This window comes from Propithecus coquereli, unplaced genomic scaffold, assembly GCF_000956105.1.
Source record: "Propithecus coquereli isolate 6110/MARCELLA unplaced genomic scaffold, Pcoq_1.0 Scaffold331, whole genome shotgun sequence".
NCBI lineage: Eukaryota > Metazoa > Chordata > Mammalia > Primates > Indriidae > Propithecus > Propithecus coquereli.
The window spans coordinates 1,995,001-2,010,763 of record NW_012148964.1 but is presented as its reverse complement, the minus strand read 5'-3'; the positions used below and the strand labels follow the sequence as shown (position 1 = coordinate 2,010,763).

The window sequence follows — 15,763 nt, the reverse complement described above, 5'->3', positions numbered from 1 at the left end:
GTCTTAATGAGATCACAATACTCAACAGAATTACAACATAACCCACTATGTCCTAAAGAGATCACAGTATTCAACATTATGAACATCCTATACTCAATAAATCCCATTTAAAATGATAGTAGTGACAAGTACCCTACATTATTAAAAGATTCTAATCTAAAATAGATAAAATAAAGTTTCAAGGTGACATATCATCAGCTATTTAGAAAGCTCAGCAACTTGAACAATGGATTTCTAGAATCCCTGTATTGATCCCACTGATTTCACGTATAGTTTACTGATCAGAAAGGGGCCATGTAGGTCATTGGCTATGCGTATCTCAGGTTCCATAGTGCAGATCCATTAAAATTATAACGATCACATTCATGAGAAACTGAACTTGCTGGTCAAGGGTTAATTTAGATGTCTCCCTATTATCACTGAAGCAGAAAAACTAAAAAAAAAAACCAAGAAACACTAACAACAACAACAAAAAACTGGCTGGGCATGGTGGCTTATGGATGTAATTTCAGCACTCTGGGAGGCCTAGGCAGGAGGATCCCATGAAGCCAGCAGTTTGAGACCAGCCTCCAGCCTGGGCAATATAGTGAGGTAAGGCCCTGTTTCTACCAAAAAATTAGCTGAGCATGGTGGCACACAGCTGTTGTCCCAGTTACTGGGAAGGCTGAGCCAGGGAGATCACTTGAGCCCAGGAGTTTAAGGCTGTAGGAAGCTATGATCATGTCACTGTACTCTAGCCTGGGTGACAAAGCAAGATTTGGTCTCAAAAAAAAAAAAAAAAAAAAGAAATAGTGAAGGACAGATTAACTTTTACTGGTACTGGGAGATAATTGTCTGGGAGAAATTAAATGCAACTTTTGTCTAAATTCTAATAATTTATAAAACATTTTAAGACCTTTGCACTCTTACCTCTCATTTCCAGATCTACTTCCAAAGTGGGACAATCTAAAATTCTCCTCACATCCTGGGTGTTCCTATGGAGCCAGCCACAGCTCTGAGGAAGCCAGGAGGCAAAACTGCCCCAGCATGGTGGAGGCAGGAGAATCTTCACCACCAGCCTGTCTTTGGGGAGATTTGCCTTCTCCCTTTTTCCTCCAGGCTAAGGGGATGTTTACAATTCAATGAAAAAATAAAGTTAATTTGCATTTATTGCAGGGAGATTATTTTAATTGCATTAACTCTTGGTCTACACCTAAACTCAGGTTCAGGGAAAATACATAACCTTTTCTATAGAGGTAAGCCACTTTTCTCTATAATATGGAAAGCTTCCTTCTGAACCCCTGTTGTTGTCTACCTTCCTCCCTCCCAACAGCTCCTGGACTGTTTTGTGATCCCAGTCGTGATTCTGCTCTCCTGGTTCTTCCTGCTGATCCGGTACAAGGCTGTGCATTTCATCGGCATCGTAGTCTGCATCCTGGGAATGGGCTGCATGGTGGGAGCAGATGTGCTTGTGGGAAGGCATCAGGGAGCAGGTGAGTCTTCGGATGTTCACCAGGTTACTCACTTCTTTGGGTGAGGCCAAGGCAAGAAATGGAAGTTTCACAGTTGAGTGGAAACATGGACCTTAGGAACTTGGACTTTTGAGTGTCTGTGTCCTATTCCGGTTTGTTCCCCACACCTAAAACAATGGCACGTAGGAAGTGCTTAATACATGTTTCTTGAGTGAATAAAAGATGCAAAATACAGCTCTTATGCCCTTTCAACATGAATTTAGTAACATTCAGACAATATTTAAAACTGAGAGTCATAACCTACTTGGAAGATGTTTTAGAAATCACTCTGCTCCTGACCCAGCTGCCTGGCCCAGACCCGCTAGTTAGAGGTGTTGGTGATGGGTCCATCCACTTCGGAACCACAGGGGCCTTCCCCACACTTCCCCCACCCCAAGCCTTTCTCTGTCAAGCCAGGGAAAGACTGAGCTTTCAAACCACTGGGTGAAGGTTGGTTTATAGACCTAAGAGTGGATGACATTTGAAGACTAGATTAAGAATACTCAATATTTTTATGAGGGAGAGCTAAGTTCAGCCTCCTTGTGCATGTTTTTTTTTTTATTTGTTTTGAGGGGAGGGGTTATTGGTATTAATCACGGCTTGTAGATCCATAAGGTAAAGCTTCATGATTAACTCATCAGATTGCTGTGAATCTGCCTTGAGGGGAGTCCCTAATCCAGGGTGGTTCCCAGAGGACCCTTTTTAAAGCATTGCAGTTCTTTGAAATGTACCAAAATGTCCTACAGAAGGGCTTTGGGAACAGAAAAAAATGACCCCCGCTGTTAACATCAGGAATGGGATAGAAAGTGCCCACTTTTCTATAGTTCTTGGAATTGTCCTTTCTTCTAGAAAATTGGATGATAAAGACTCAAAATCGGGCCATTTTTCTTTATGCAACTGAGTCATACGAAGTCTCTAAAACAATGTCTTTTATGTTGCATCCTAGAACTTTATAGCTAAAAGGAACGTTGTCAGCTCCTTTATATTCCACATACAAGAACAAGATCCAAGCAAGCCAAGTGGGCTGCCCAAGGTCACAGAGCTGACAGAGCAGAGATGAGAACCCAGGGCTCCTGGCCTCCAGGGCAGTCCTCCTTGCCTCTGTCAGGTTGCTGGGAGCTAAAGATACAACACAGCAAAGGAGAGACAGCCTCAGCCTCATAGATCCACAGCTTATACAACACTGTCAGTCCCCATCTCAACAGACAGACTGAAAATACATACCCCAGCATTTCTCAAATTCTATTATATAAAACACTGGTTCCATGGCATACCAATAGAAGTCATTGAAAAGGCCAGTTTTACACTCTGTACATGTAGTGATCTTGATATGGATAATCTCTTTGGACAAATCAGATGATATTTTTGTCTGGTCCAACATGGCCAGTTTTTCTAAAGTCAAAATTTAATTATGCTTTCTCAGCTTTCCATGAACTGTGTAAAGCAGAAGCATGATGTACACTTAGTTATGAAAATTCTGCCTTCCTGAACACCAGCCATTCACCCTGCCTGTCATCTTGCACACCATAGGCAAGGAAGACAATTGTCCTGATAATTATGAACATTTAAGCCTAGAATGTGAAGCTACCTTGAATTTATTTCACTAGATTGTATTCACTAATCTCGTAAAAAATGTTTTCTTGCTTTCAAATGAAGTGTTAGAAAAAACGTAGAACTATTTAAGAAAAAGAAAGTAAGTCTATTTGAGGGCCTTTCCAAATCGGTCATTTTAAAAAACAATGTAGACGTGGCTAAAACATACTGGAGTGGTATTTTATCTATGCGTGTGAATCTTTCTAACACCCACAGCATCGTTGCTTTTGTGACATGTGAAGTACCAGTGTTAACAGAATTAAACTTTATCATTGTGGAATACCTTCTGTGCTATTGAAATGGGGCCGGAGTATATGGTACGATGTTTTAAGGCCAGCCCAGATACAGGATCCCAGGGCTCATTTTATAAAATCATGATTGGACATGCTTTATCTCTATAAAAATATTAAAGTAGACAGAAATTTAAGCTATCATATAAAATGTTTTTGAAAAAGAAAAAATACACACTGGTTTTGAGGTCAATGTAATCCTAAAATTGGTGTGTATCATTATCAAAAATATTCCATTTGTTTTTACCTTTATGGTAGAGTTGGTTCAATTGCATTAATTAGCCAGGTTCGTAAAACTTTACTAAAATACTGCAGGCACTCACCAGAACTTTTATCAGGCATGGAACTCGATATAAATTATGATCACTGTATCAAGAGCTTTTTGCAAGAAAAGAGAGTGTCTGACTGGATCCTTTTTATATTACTTAATCCATGTTTCACCTTAGTTTGGGACTTTGACAATTCTGTCTCCAAGGACATTGATATTGACTCTTTCAAAATTTCTTTAATTCATTATAATTAAGTTAATTGTTTTAATTCTACTTTGTTAGCATGTTTCTTCATCAGCTATCCAGGAATTCCTTTGATTTAAGTCTTACTAAAGGAAACTTTTCAAATGGCATCAAGTACTCCAGGTATAAAATATCAATGTCAGGGCACAAAATGATGTGCCAGGAATACTGCTTTTGATGAAACTTGACCAGCATGTTTGCCTACTGTAGACAGGTGGAGAGAAGGAAGCCGGGGAGACTTTGCCTCGTAGCCTATGGAGTGGTATATACATAGTGGGAAAGACACAAAGACTTACGTTCTAATTCTGTGCATGCCACAGGTACAACTGATCATCCACTATAGGAAGCTTCTATACCTTTGCACTCACTTGGAAGGAGATGTCTTTTCCAAGTTTGTCAGTAAAAATCAGTGGGCCTAGTATGTGTGTTCTCTTTGCAGCCTTAGCTCCACCCATGTCTGCAGTATAGGTCTCTTCTGAAAGAGCATCTCTGCATTTACTGATACAGGGCAGGGGGGTTAGACATGTGATAGAAGTGGCTGAGAATATAAGAGATGTTGGAGTATGTAAAAATGACTTAGTAAAGCTTAAAAGATACAGCTCCATGACTTTTCTACTTTCCTGGGAACACTTATCAATATAAAAGGCAAGGTTAGAAAGTAATAGGATTAAGAAAAAAAGAATTCAAATAACTCCATATTAAAAAAATATATTTCTTGCCCTTCAAAATATCCTCTTTCTACCATAATATATTCATTGCATCTTACAGTTCATTTATCAAAGATGTTAGACACCCATAACAATACTTTTTTATTATTAAACATAATTTTATATTTATTTTAAAGAAAAGAAAATATTTTCAAGGAGCCAGATAATTAAACACAATCAAGTAAAAGTGACATTTTTCTTGAGTGCCCACTGATGGCAGGCAATTTCTCATACATTATCTCATTTAATCCTCCTAACTATGCAAATAATTTTATTCTTATTCTTGTGGCTGAAGAAATCAAAGCTCAGAGAAGATAAGAAACTTGTGTAAGGGCACATCATTTCTAAACTGAGTGGCCCAGATGTGAAATACAGCCCGTATTCTTTCTGCTATACCACTTAATCCTTATTTTTCCATAACTGTGGCTCCTATAAGAAATGTACCATTGTTTTATCATAGTAAATTAGGGTGAACAAATGTCCTGGATTGCTCGGAATGGAGGAGTTTCCCCAAATGCGAGACTTTTGGTGCTAAAACCAAGAGTCCCAGGAAAACAAGACAGTTGGTCCCCCTATTTAAGGCTCTAATGTATTCAGTGGGGTGGGTATATTTCATGCATTGTGCCAATAGTCTTCCAATGCTCCAGAATAGAATAGTATAACTCACCATTTATTTCTTGACTTAGTGGCAAGTACTAATGTTAAATAACCTTCCCTCTTCTCCTCCCACCACCCTCCAAACATGATGTTTCTAGTACTTAAACAAAAATCTAATAGGGAAAACCAATTTTTGCAAAACAGTTATGACTGGGTTGATTATAATCAAAGAGCAATCCAAAATGAGAAGTGCCCAATGCAAAGAGACAGGTGATTATCCAAAGAAATGATTGATTCATTGTTTTTAGCCACCATTTGGTGAACACCTAATAAGTGTCAGATACTATGCTAAGTATTTTACATGTGTTCTTTTATTTTATTCTCATAATAACCCCATTTTAAGATAAGGAAACTAAGTTCAGAAAGACTCTATAGCTGCCCAATGTTACACAGCTAGTAAGTGACAGAGATGTGATTAGACCCAATTCTACCTGCATTGACAGCTGTTGCCACTCAAACTCTTTACCATAGGATGGATTCAGACCTTTGCAGTCAGTTCCATTCATTTAGACATTTATTGAGAATATCTAATGCTCCAGGATCCGTACTAGGGACCCCATGGAATATACAGCTGAGTAAGTTATGGTCCCTCCCCTTCAACCCTGCTTTGTAAGAGAACAGGTGCAGCCAAGGGTGAGACGTACAAGTTAACAAGTAACTGGAACACGGTGGGTGCCATAGACAAATAGCAAGGGTGTGAGATTCTGAGAAGGAAGAGAAGTATTGGGTTGGATAGACATTTCATAATTTTAAATGTATATTTAACCAAAATTTGCAAAATATTATCACCCATTATGGTTTTATACACACATAAATGACAGATTTTCTGAACAAAAGTTTACCCATGAATATCATACAAAAACTAGTACCACCATGTATGTCAGATATCTACTGCATTAACTGCATAAAATATATAGAGTAATATGTTATGACTTCCAGTTACTAGATACAAATTTCAGATAGAAAATATTAGTCCTAGCACTTTCTTGTACTCTTTATTATATCAAGTTCTTCATTTTACGATATAGTTGAATAAAATTTTGTTCTGGTTGATTTAATTATATTTAATCAAGTAAATGTTTACATGTTAATATGTTAAATGTACCCACTTTCAAATGATTTAAAATTTGACAAATATAATTATCAGTGAAATTATAATAAATAATATTTAATTTTTTTGTCATTGATAACTTAGAGAATACTTCTGAATTTGGGGTTACACAAAATTATATTATGGTTAATAATTATCACTGAATTGGTGAAGACTTTAAGTACTGGTGAATAGATTTCTTATAGTCAAAGACCAATTATCAAAATAGGCTGTAACTGTACAAATGTGGAGTTTGAAAAACACTGTGAGACTATTCACTGAAACGGTGTGTCTTCTTGTTAGGACTTTTAAAAGATTGATGTTTCCCTCATTCTTATTAAAATATTTCATTCTGATTTAGTTTTCCCGAATTCATTCATATAAAATTAATTTCATTAACCAAGAATTCTATTAAGCAGCATTTCCACACTTCACTGGTACAACAATAATTGATGTTCATTATAATGATGCCATGTCATCACAAGATTCTGAAATGTCTCCTGAGTGGAAAGAGACTGAGTCAGTTTCATTATAATTTTAGTTATAGATATGTTTTATTTTATGGGTCATTCCTCAAATGAACTACTTAGAATTATAAGTTTGTCATTATTTTATAGTTGGCACATGAAGAAGATTAATCAGGTTGCTGAAGATTCCACACTCTGTCGCAGCAACCTTAATTTTCCTAGAAGATGCTCCCAGGGACCTCCTCACAGGTCTGGCTTCTCATCAAAGTCTCATCAAGTTCTCAGCTCATCTGCTGAGCAGTGATGGTGAACTCCCTGTGAACCCAGAGAGAGCTCCCGGGCCACACAGAATGGCATTCTCAGCTCCATCCCCTTGAGGGTGACTCCAGCAAGCTGCTGCCTTTCAGGGTCTCTTCCTCTCTCTCTCTGATGCTTGCCAGGAGTGGGAAGTTGCCCTAGAAAAAGTGGCTCAGTAGGGATAGAATTTTCCAAGGTGACCACATACCAAAGTCTGTCCCCAAGCCCTGTCCAGATTCTCTCATGTAAAGCCACTACCTAGAGAATGCTCAGTGCTCCCCACTGAACCGTGAGAACCCAGGTCTACAGTTTCAGATCGTCCAGCTAGTCCGGGAATCCAAGGCTAACTGAGTCCCTTCCTTAGAATCTCTCTGGCGTGGGTGCCCTTCCCATCCCACACCTCCCCCACCCAAAAGCTGCTTGTCTGCTGACCTCCTGCGCCACTGACTTGCACAGGACAGAGCCTGAGACCACGTGGGTATAGAGCCCACCAGCGAGGCCCTGCCAGCTGCTTATTTCTACTCCCCTCTTTCCCTGGCTTCACACTTCCTGGAGTGGGAAGAGTTTGCCTAATTCTAGGAAATATCTGGGTGATTTATTAAAAATTGGATATAAACCAACCAAAATTGAGTTTAAAACAAATAGATTTTTTATGAAAAAAAGAAAAATATTAATGTGATAATGAATTACATATATTTGCAAGCTTATGTTACTTACTTAAGGAAAGTTGAGAATTTCAATCCATAATTCCTTTCACTCTCATTTGCTAAGCAAATACACATTTTGCCCGTGGTCAAAATGGAGTCTTTATTGGTTTTGTTATAGCTTCTCTCCCTGTATAGCAAAGGGTGGAAATTCATACCAACTCTGTTTGTTCTACACCATGTTCACTAAACTGGAATTGTTTAAGCAAATATAACACATGCCCGTATTAGCATATATTCACAGACACATACCTAGACAGAGGACATTGGGCTTTGTGGAGAGGGTGCAGTCTGGAAAAAACTGGTCTCTTCCTTAGTTAGGGAAAATCTGACTGTGTCAACATAGGCAAACTTTTTATATCAGAAGGTGTCTAGAGCACAGATAAACTACTAAATCTCATTTGGAAATTACAGGACTTCTATAAAAATGTCAGAATAGAATAAGCAAAGGAAGCTCGATTTGCTGGTGCCAGGTTCCTAAGAGAATTTTGATGGCTTTCTGCTTTTTGGTTCCTAGGGGAAAATAAGCTAGTAGGGGACCTTCTGGTCTTAGGAGGAGCCACACTGTATGGCATCTCTAACGTCTGGGAAGAGTACATCATCCGAACCCTGAGCCGAGTGGAATTCCTGGGAATGATTGGACTCTTCGGTGCATTTTTCAGTGGAATCCAATTGTGAGTAAATACAACAAGAAATTCAGAGAGTAGAGACTATCAGGACCTAGTTGTAAAGTTTTTGCTCTTAGGGTGTAAAAAATCAAGGCTGGAAACTAGTCACCCCCTCTTGCACAGAAGTCTTCTGAAATATGCCAACTCAATATCTTTATTAGTAAATTTCTTCCAAACTTAAAAAGTTTATTATAAATTGTTATAAAAAATTTAGTGGGCTTTGAAGATAATTTGCAGAAAAGCATTAGAAGAACATTGATTCTCCCAAACTAGTGAATGGGTTATTACCTAGAGAAGTAGAAAAACTAAGCATAAATGCCACAATTCAATGCACTTCCAAAAAGGAACATTCCATGTACTAGTGACAACCACCACTAGAAAACTTACAGTTTAAAATTGCCCTGTTATAAATTTGTCCTTTTGTTTCCCATGGATTTATAAGAGTGAACCACATTTCAAATGCATCTGTTAGAATTTAGCTTTTCTATTATTTCCCTTAAAAAGGTGAAGATGTAACAAAAACGTTCACTAATCATCAAAAAGTCAAAAGCACCGATTTTCCAGTTATTCTGGGATTGGGATATATAAGTTAGGACTGGCTATTGCCTCAGAATCTGTTGTGAGAATAAGTGTCAAACAAAGCTTTATTTTCCATCAGTAAAAACCATATATTTTAGCTTCATGTAAGGGATAAAGAATGATAGTATAACCTTAAATCTAATTTTATCAAATTCTGATTTCACCAGATCTCTTTCTACAAAGCAATTACTTTGTAATTGGATTGGTTCAGTGCCTAAAATTATTTATGGAAAATATTTTGGCATCACCTTAAACATATTTTAGAAATAGGCTATTTTCAACAATCCTCCAAATTTCAGTGTCTTGAGATACCGGTGAAAAACTCCATAGCAAACAAAGAAGGTGCAGAGATGGGAAGATGCTCTCAGAAGGATTTATTTTGGGTTCATTTTGAAAGTGTTATGGCATTTTAAAGTTCCCAAATTTGGTGCTTCAGCTTCGTGAGAAGACAAAGAATTGTTTAGTTCCACTATTCACAGAGAACATTTTGTGGATAGATGGCTCCTTTTATGGGTTATTATTCTTGAGTCCAAAATATATGTTCAGAGTTCTAGTGCTCCTTTGCTCCAGTTATAGTCCTTTAGAGCCGAGTGTGCCCTTTGGGGGACACTGCTGCCAAAGTGATAGAAGCGGCACTGGGAGGTGTTTGGCAAGTGGGATGCATTGGGGGCACACAGGAACCAAAGTAATAACGCCAGTGGAGTGGTGCCAACCTGGCCTCCTGATCCTCTTCTAGAGCAGTGAGTGGTTCTCAGAGTGTGGTCCTCTGACCAGCAGCACTGGAATCACATGAGAACTTGCCAAAAATGCACATCCAGGGCCCCACCCAGATCTATAGATTCAGAATCTCTAGGAATGGAGCCCAGGAAATAGTGTTTTAACGCCCTCTCCAGATGCCTTTCACGTACATTCGACTTTGAGAACCCTGCCCTAGTAAGTGCTCATTCAGAAAGTTGATTAAACCTGCAAGCACAGAAATAGTCTGAAGCTCACCATTTGCTTTTTATTATAGAAAGCATCCGAACAAGCAGGAACAAAGGCTGTGGGCAGACTGGGTGAGAAGGGCAGTGGAAGGGTGGAGCTCCACCGTGCCCCTGGCACTCTCTCACTGCCGCCTGCCACACCTACCAAGATCTTCTGGGATAAACCACAGGCTGCCTCATTAGACTTGCCTCTGAGTGGCCCAAAATTCTTTCTGAAAGTCAATTGGTTGCTTCATTAATTTGTATAAATCTGATAAGTGAGACCGAAGGAGGATATAAGAGTGCATTCTAACCTTGCTCATCAGGTCCGCTTTCTTTGAATTTGCAGAGCCATAATGGAGCACAAGGAGCTGTTAAAGGTGCCCTGGGATTGGCAAATAGGTAAGGATTTTGCTCACCTAAGATGCTGTTTTTAGTAAACCTGAGAAATGTGTTTGAAGAGTGATGTGGGTACAGGTGGGGCACAAATGAGGAAGGGATTTCAAATGGTAGGGGACAAGAGTAATGGAGTCCTTTTGTCGTGTTAGGCATTCCCGCACACTCTTACAGACTGCATTGTATGACTCATAATGTTTCCTAATTGAGCTTCTGCCCTGCTTATCATCGTCAAGATGCCATTAGGGGAGACACAGAAGTGTGTTATTAGGTTAAAGATCAACCAGAAAGAAAAAATGCCCCGAGGCAGTGGTAGCACATAAATGACCCCAATTTGCTCTAGCCAAGAAACACTAAACGGATGTGATCATTAAAAAGTGCCGCTTTTAAGTAAAGGCAAAAAACTGAACTTTAGGAAACAATGTCATGGGCATTCTGAGGCCATAAAAACCTTTTCAGAGGGGAGCAGTTTGCAATAAGAAATGCTTAATTGATCTCCAAGTGGACTCAGAAAATACCAGACATGCTTTGAGCTAGTTGATACTCATCCAGGACATCCCACTTTCCCCCTGTTTCTAAAATCACTTTCCTCTAAGAAATCTAGGACAAGGAATTTAAGATCCTAGTGATGCTCTAATGATCCATCACAGCAAGCCCTGGGAGGGACTGACATCTAGCACCCTCAGAAGGTGTCCCCTCGGTGTCTCTGCTGAGACATGTGGGTTCTCACACTGTAGTTGGCTGCTTGGGCCACCTCCAGCTTGTATGAGCTCTGATATAACAGACAGCTTCAAATTCCGTGTTCACGAGGAAGGACAATAATGACAAGAACTCACCTGCATCACTTTACCTATCTGTCCACCCCCTAAGCATCTGAAGCCAACTTGCCACAGACATAATTCCCTCTGAAGGCACATTGCGAGCTACAAAATTGTGCATGACTCTCTGTAGGGGTTATCTCCAGAGACATCAAGGGCTGACCTACCCTGTGTCTGTCACGGAGTCCTGCCATTTCATTTCTCTCAAGTTTTGCTACAGAATGTTATAATTAAATGAAAATTGGGGTTGGGCATGGTGGCTCATGTTTTTAATCCCAGCACTTTGGAAGGCCAAGGAGGGTGGATTGCTTGAGGCCAGGAGTTCAAGACTAGCCTGGGCAACATAGCAAGACCCGCATCTCCACAAAATCTTTTTTAAAAAATTGGCTGGGCATAGTGGTACGTGCCTGTAGTCCCAGCTACCCAGGAGGCTGAGGTGGGAGGATCACTTGAGCCCAGGTATTTGAGGCTGCAGTGAGCTGTGACTGTACCACTGCACTCCAGGCTGGGTGACAGAGTGAGACTCAGTCTCTTAAAAAAAAAAAAGTCAAGAGAAAGGAGGGTGTGGGGAGAGCAAGAGAGAGAAGGGTGTGGGGAGAGGAGAGGAAGGCAGCGGGAGGTGGGGGAGAAGGAAACCAGCTGCAGGTTCCAGAAGCATTTGCCTTTGTGGCTGTCAAAGCCAGGAAACAGAATGTTACCCGTGCTTAATAGCACTTCACATGCAGTTGGTTTGTGAGTATAAATTAATTTGATATTGATAATGATAGCAATAATCAAAAAGAATTTGTCCCCTAATTATGTGGATGCCAAGTGCACATCCACTGAGGTTCTGTTATAATTCAGTGTTAGTTAAATGTGTCATCAAAAGATAGTTTTGTTCTGAGCTCTTATATTGCCATTAAAATGTCAGTGCCCTGTAGTCAAAGATGATGAAGGGCAGTGTAAAAGGAACACATTATAGAGCCATCCTTTTAATTCCTAATTGGAAATGAGGCTGAAATCACCTCCGGTGCACAGTAGGGTGCCTATAGTTAACAATAATTTATTGTGTATTTCAAAATAGCTAGAAAAGAAGATTTAGGATGTTCCCAACACAAAAAATTGGTAAATGATTAAAGTGATGAATATCCCAATTACCCTGACCTGATCATTACAGATTGTAGGCATGTATCAAAATATCACAAGTACCCCACAAATATGTAAATTATTATGTATCAATAAGAAATGGCCTCAGAGAAGAATCAAATATTCATCCTCTTCTTTCTGAAGCATTTGTAAGGTTGAGTTTGGGGTGTTTTTACATCAGGGCCATCTTTGTCCTCATTACCTCACCCTGACTTACAGCAAGGTTCTATTGTTTAGCTCAGTTCTAGGCACACAGCATGTGGTGAATAAATGTTTATTATGTGAGCAAATGAATGCATGACAAGCAAGAAGATAGTCCAGTTCTGCCCTCTCTCATCTCACAAAATACAGATGAAAGGGAAATGGTGGAGATGTCAAGGGACTTTAGGTTCGACATTGCACTCTTTCTGGGGCACTGGGGGATGGCATAGCAGCCGCTAAACTCCTGGGCCAAAGAGGCAAGGAGATACCAGGTGAGGGTCCGCACCCTCTCAGACCTTCCCTGCTCTCCTTGGGAAGTCACCCGAGAGTGCCTAGCTCTGATCGCTGTGTCCTGGCGGAGGACTCACATTGTTTTAAGAGACCAGAATCCAAGAGGGTCTTCATTTCCCATGATCTGTCAGTGAATTTCTCTCCACGTCAGTAATCTACCTCATACAATCTCTTGGACAGCTCATGTGGTTGCCATTTTATTAAAGTAAAAAGATCTCCCCACCCATGGTGTAAGTAGGTAAGTGGGATAAAAAGTATGTTTTGTATTTTCTGGACTTGAAGGCATTTTTAAAAACAGATTCTGTTATTTTCGTATAACATTGGCCAATTGCAAGATACAGAATAATTAAAAGCAAGAAAATAATAGTTACCGTTGTTTGTTTTTATTCCATTGTTTTACTCTACTGAACAGAAAGCCTGGTGATTATCTAATCGGTAAACTCAAGTAAAATATATGATCCAATATAGCTAAAATGTCCTCCTGGAAGCAGGAATGTTAGAGTCAGAGTCAGAAATCTAATAAATAACTTAGACATTCCCTTTATTCCACGTGTTGTATTGTGTTAAAGAATGTGTGAGCGAACGTAAACTGATGTGAAAGTCAAAGTCACAGGAAAGAAAAAGAGTGCCGCGGGCCAGCCAGCACAGGTCTGTGGTGTGGAGGGGCCTTCCTCACTTTTGATGTTGTAGTTGATGCTGCTTTTGGTTTTGGTTTTGTGTCTTTTTTTCTTGGAAGCCAAAACAAGAGATTTGATCTTTTCCTGAAGATAGAATAAAGGGCCCACAGAGAAGAAAGGAGCTTAAAGATAATGAAGAATACACCTTTCTTTTCATGCATGTTGAATCTGAGGCCTGGGGAGTTGAGGCTAGCCTCATAGCTGCCTGTGGTGAGACTAATTTGCCCTTTCTGCAAACCCAGCCAGCCTAGTGCCCTTTATAGACTTAGCCTAATGCGTATGTTCTGAAAGTCTTCTCATCTAGCCATTACTTTTAAGAATTAAAAATAATATTTTAGAACTCTAGTATATCCAAAGGAAAGAAAAAGAGCACCAGTGGGATGAAATAAAAGAAAGAGATGAGATAATATATAAGCAGCATACACAGACACTAAATATATATTGATAGATTGCATATATACATAGATATATCTCATATATAAAATTAGGTATTTATTAGAGTCAAATAGGATTCTCCTTCAAAGCTTTATTTCCCTCATAATAATTAAACAATATAGATTAGTGGCATATACTAAGAATTTACAGTCAGACTGTGCATGTGTCCTGAGGGCAAGTTACTCAATCTCTATATGCTCACAGATCCATTTCTTACCCATCTTCTGCTCTGCTCTTGCAAACTCCACTTCTCAGCCTCCCTCAGCTGGCTTCCAGCTAGTTTTGGCCAAAGGAAGGCAGTAGAGGATGATTGGAGGTAAGAGAAAGAAAGAAACCAGAGCATTTCTTCCTGTTTCTCTCTGGGGTCAGGCCTCTAGAGATGGCTGAGTCTCCTGTTATTCTACTTCCACTGGGATTCCCCTACTTCTGGCCTCTGATAACATGGCCCCCTTCCTATACTTCTCTAGCTCTTGCTATTGCTAATCTTTGGGTTGCCTCACCATCCCTGCTTCCTGTAGCACCCATTCAAACAACTTTGTAACTTGTGTGCCATATTAAATATCCTCTATTAATCTGGTTATGGGCTGTGTTTCTTCACTGAGACACTCTATAAGCCTATTTCCCATCTAAAGAGGATAACAATAGTTATCAGCATTATACTGTTGTGGAGATTAGTTAATGTACATAAAGTACATGACACCTAGTAAGCAGACAAGCCATATTAGCTGATAGTAGTATTTCCAATCTCTGTTGCTTAAATCTATTTAGTGAATGACAAGAGTGACCAAATTCTATCCTAAGTGAAAGAGAAAACATTTCAAATAAGAAAGGGTTATACACATACTTTGTCTATAAATGTAGTTATTGCAGCCATTAGGTAGTCCTCGGTCAAAAAATAATTTAGTTCATTTGTTTGATCGTGTTGATCAATTGGGCAGCAAGTTGGGCTTTCAGATGCATTGCTAACATCCATTAACTAGCTAATGTCCATCAAAGAAAGCAAATCAGCAACATGCAAGAATACTGCATTCTAGCTCTCAATTTAATGGTGTGTTCATTTGGCAGACAATGCTTTGCTTACGAAACAGGATATTCACACACAAACATATTGGTTGACCTGGCAAAGTGATCAACTGCGATGGTGTTTGTTCTACTCCCATCACCCTACATCTGAATTCTGTAGCTTTTTAAAATACATTTAGAATGTGTAAGCTGGAAACATCCGGAGGTAGCTTGATTAGTAGAGTGAAGTCTTCCATGTATCTATTTTCCTACTCTCCTTGGCTCACAAATTAGGCTTGTAAAATCTCTGAGTCCTTCAATTATATATCCAGCTCCCTACTCGGCAGATCCTTTTGGATAATGTATAAGCATCTAAACCTGAACATACTCAAAATGGAACATTTTATTTCCCCTCAAAACCTGGTCCTCCCTTAGTGTCTCCATCTCAGTAAATGGTATCACCCAGTTTCTAACTTAGCCAGATCGCATGGCATCCGCGATGTCTCCTTTGCTTCTCTGCCTACATCAATCTATCTCCAGGGCTTGTTGAATCTTCACAGACCTGGCCGCTTCCCTCCTCCACTGCCATTCCATGCAGAACCAAGCAAGCCATCAACCTCTCTTGCTGGGACTATGACAGACTCTGACACTACACTTCTAACTGGTCCCCTCCCATGCTTTCCTTCTTCCAATCAATCCCTTCTCCATGGAGTAGCCAAAATCATCTTTTTAAAATGTGCATCAGATTCTGTTAGTCACCTGCTGCAAACTCCTCAGCTTCCTATTACAACTAGAATAAGAC

The 15,763-nt window shown here is 39.6% G+C and overlaps 1 protein-coding gene across 1 annotated transcript in view; it reads left to right on the top strand.

Annotated features, from left to right (window-relative positions):
• Nucleotides 1-15,763, top strand: part of SLC35F1 (solute carrier family 35, member F1) — a 408,845-nt gene that overhangs the window by 362,750 nt on the left and 30,332 nt on the right. The window contains exons 4-6 of the mRNA XM_012650546.1: nt 1,313-1,472; nt 8,325-8,481; nt 10,366-10,418. Coding sequence (XP_012506000.1) covers nt 1,313-1,472; nt 8,325-8,481; nt 10,366-10,418 — 370 coding nt within the window. The remainder of the gene's footprint in view (nt 1-1,312; nt 1,473-8,324; nt 8,482-10,365; nt 10,419-15,763) is intronic.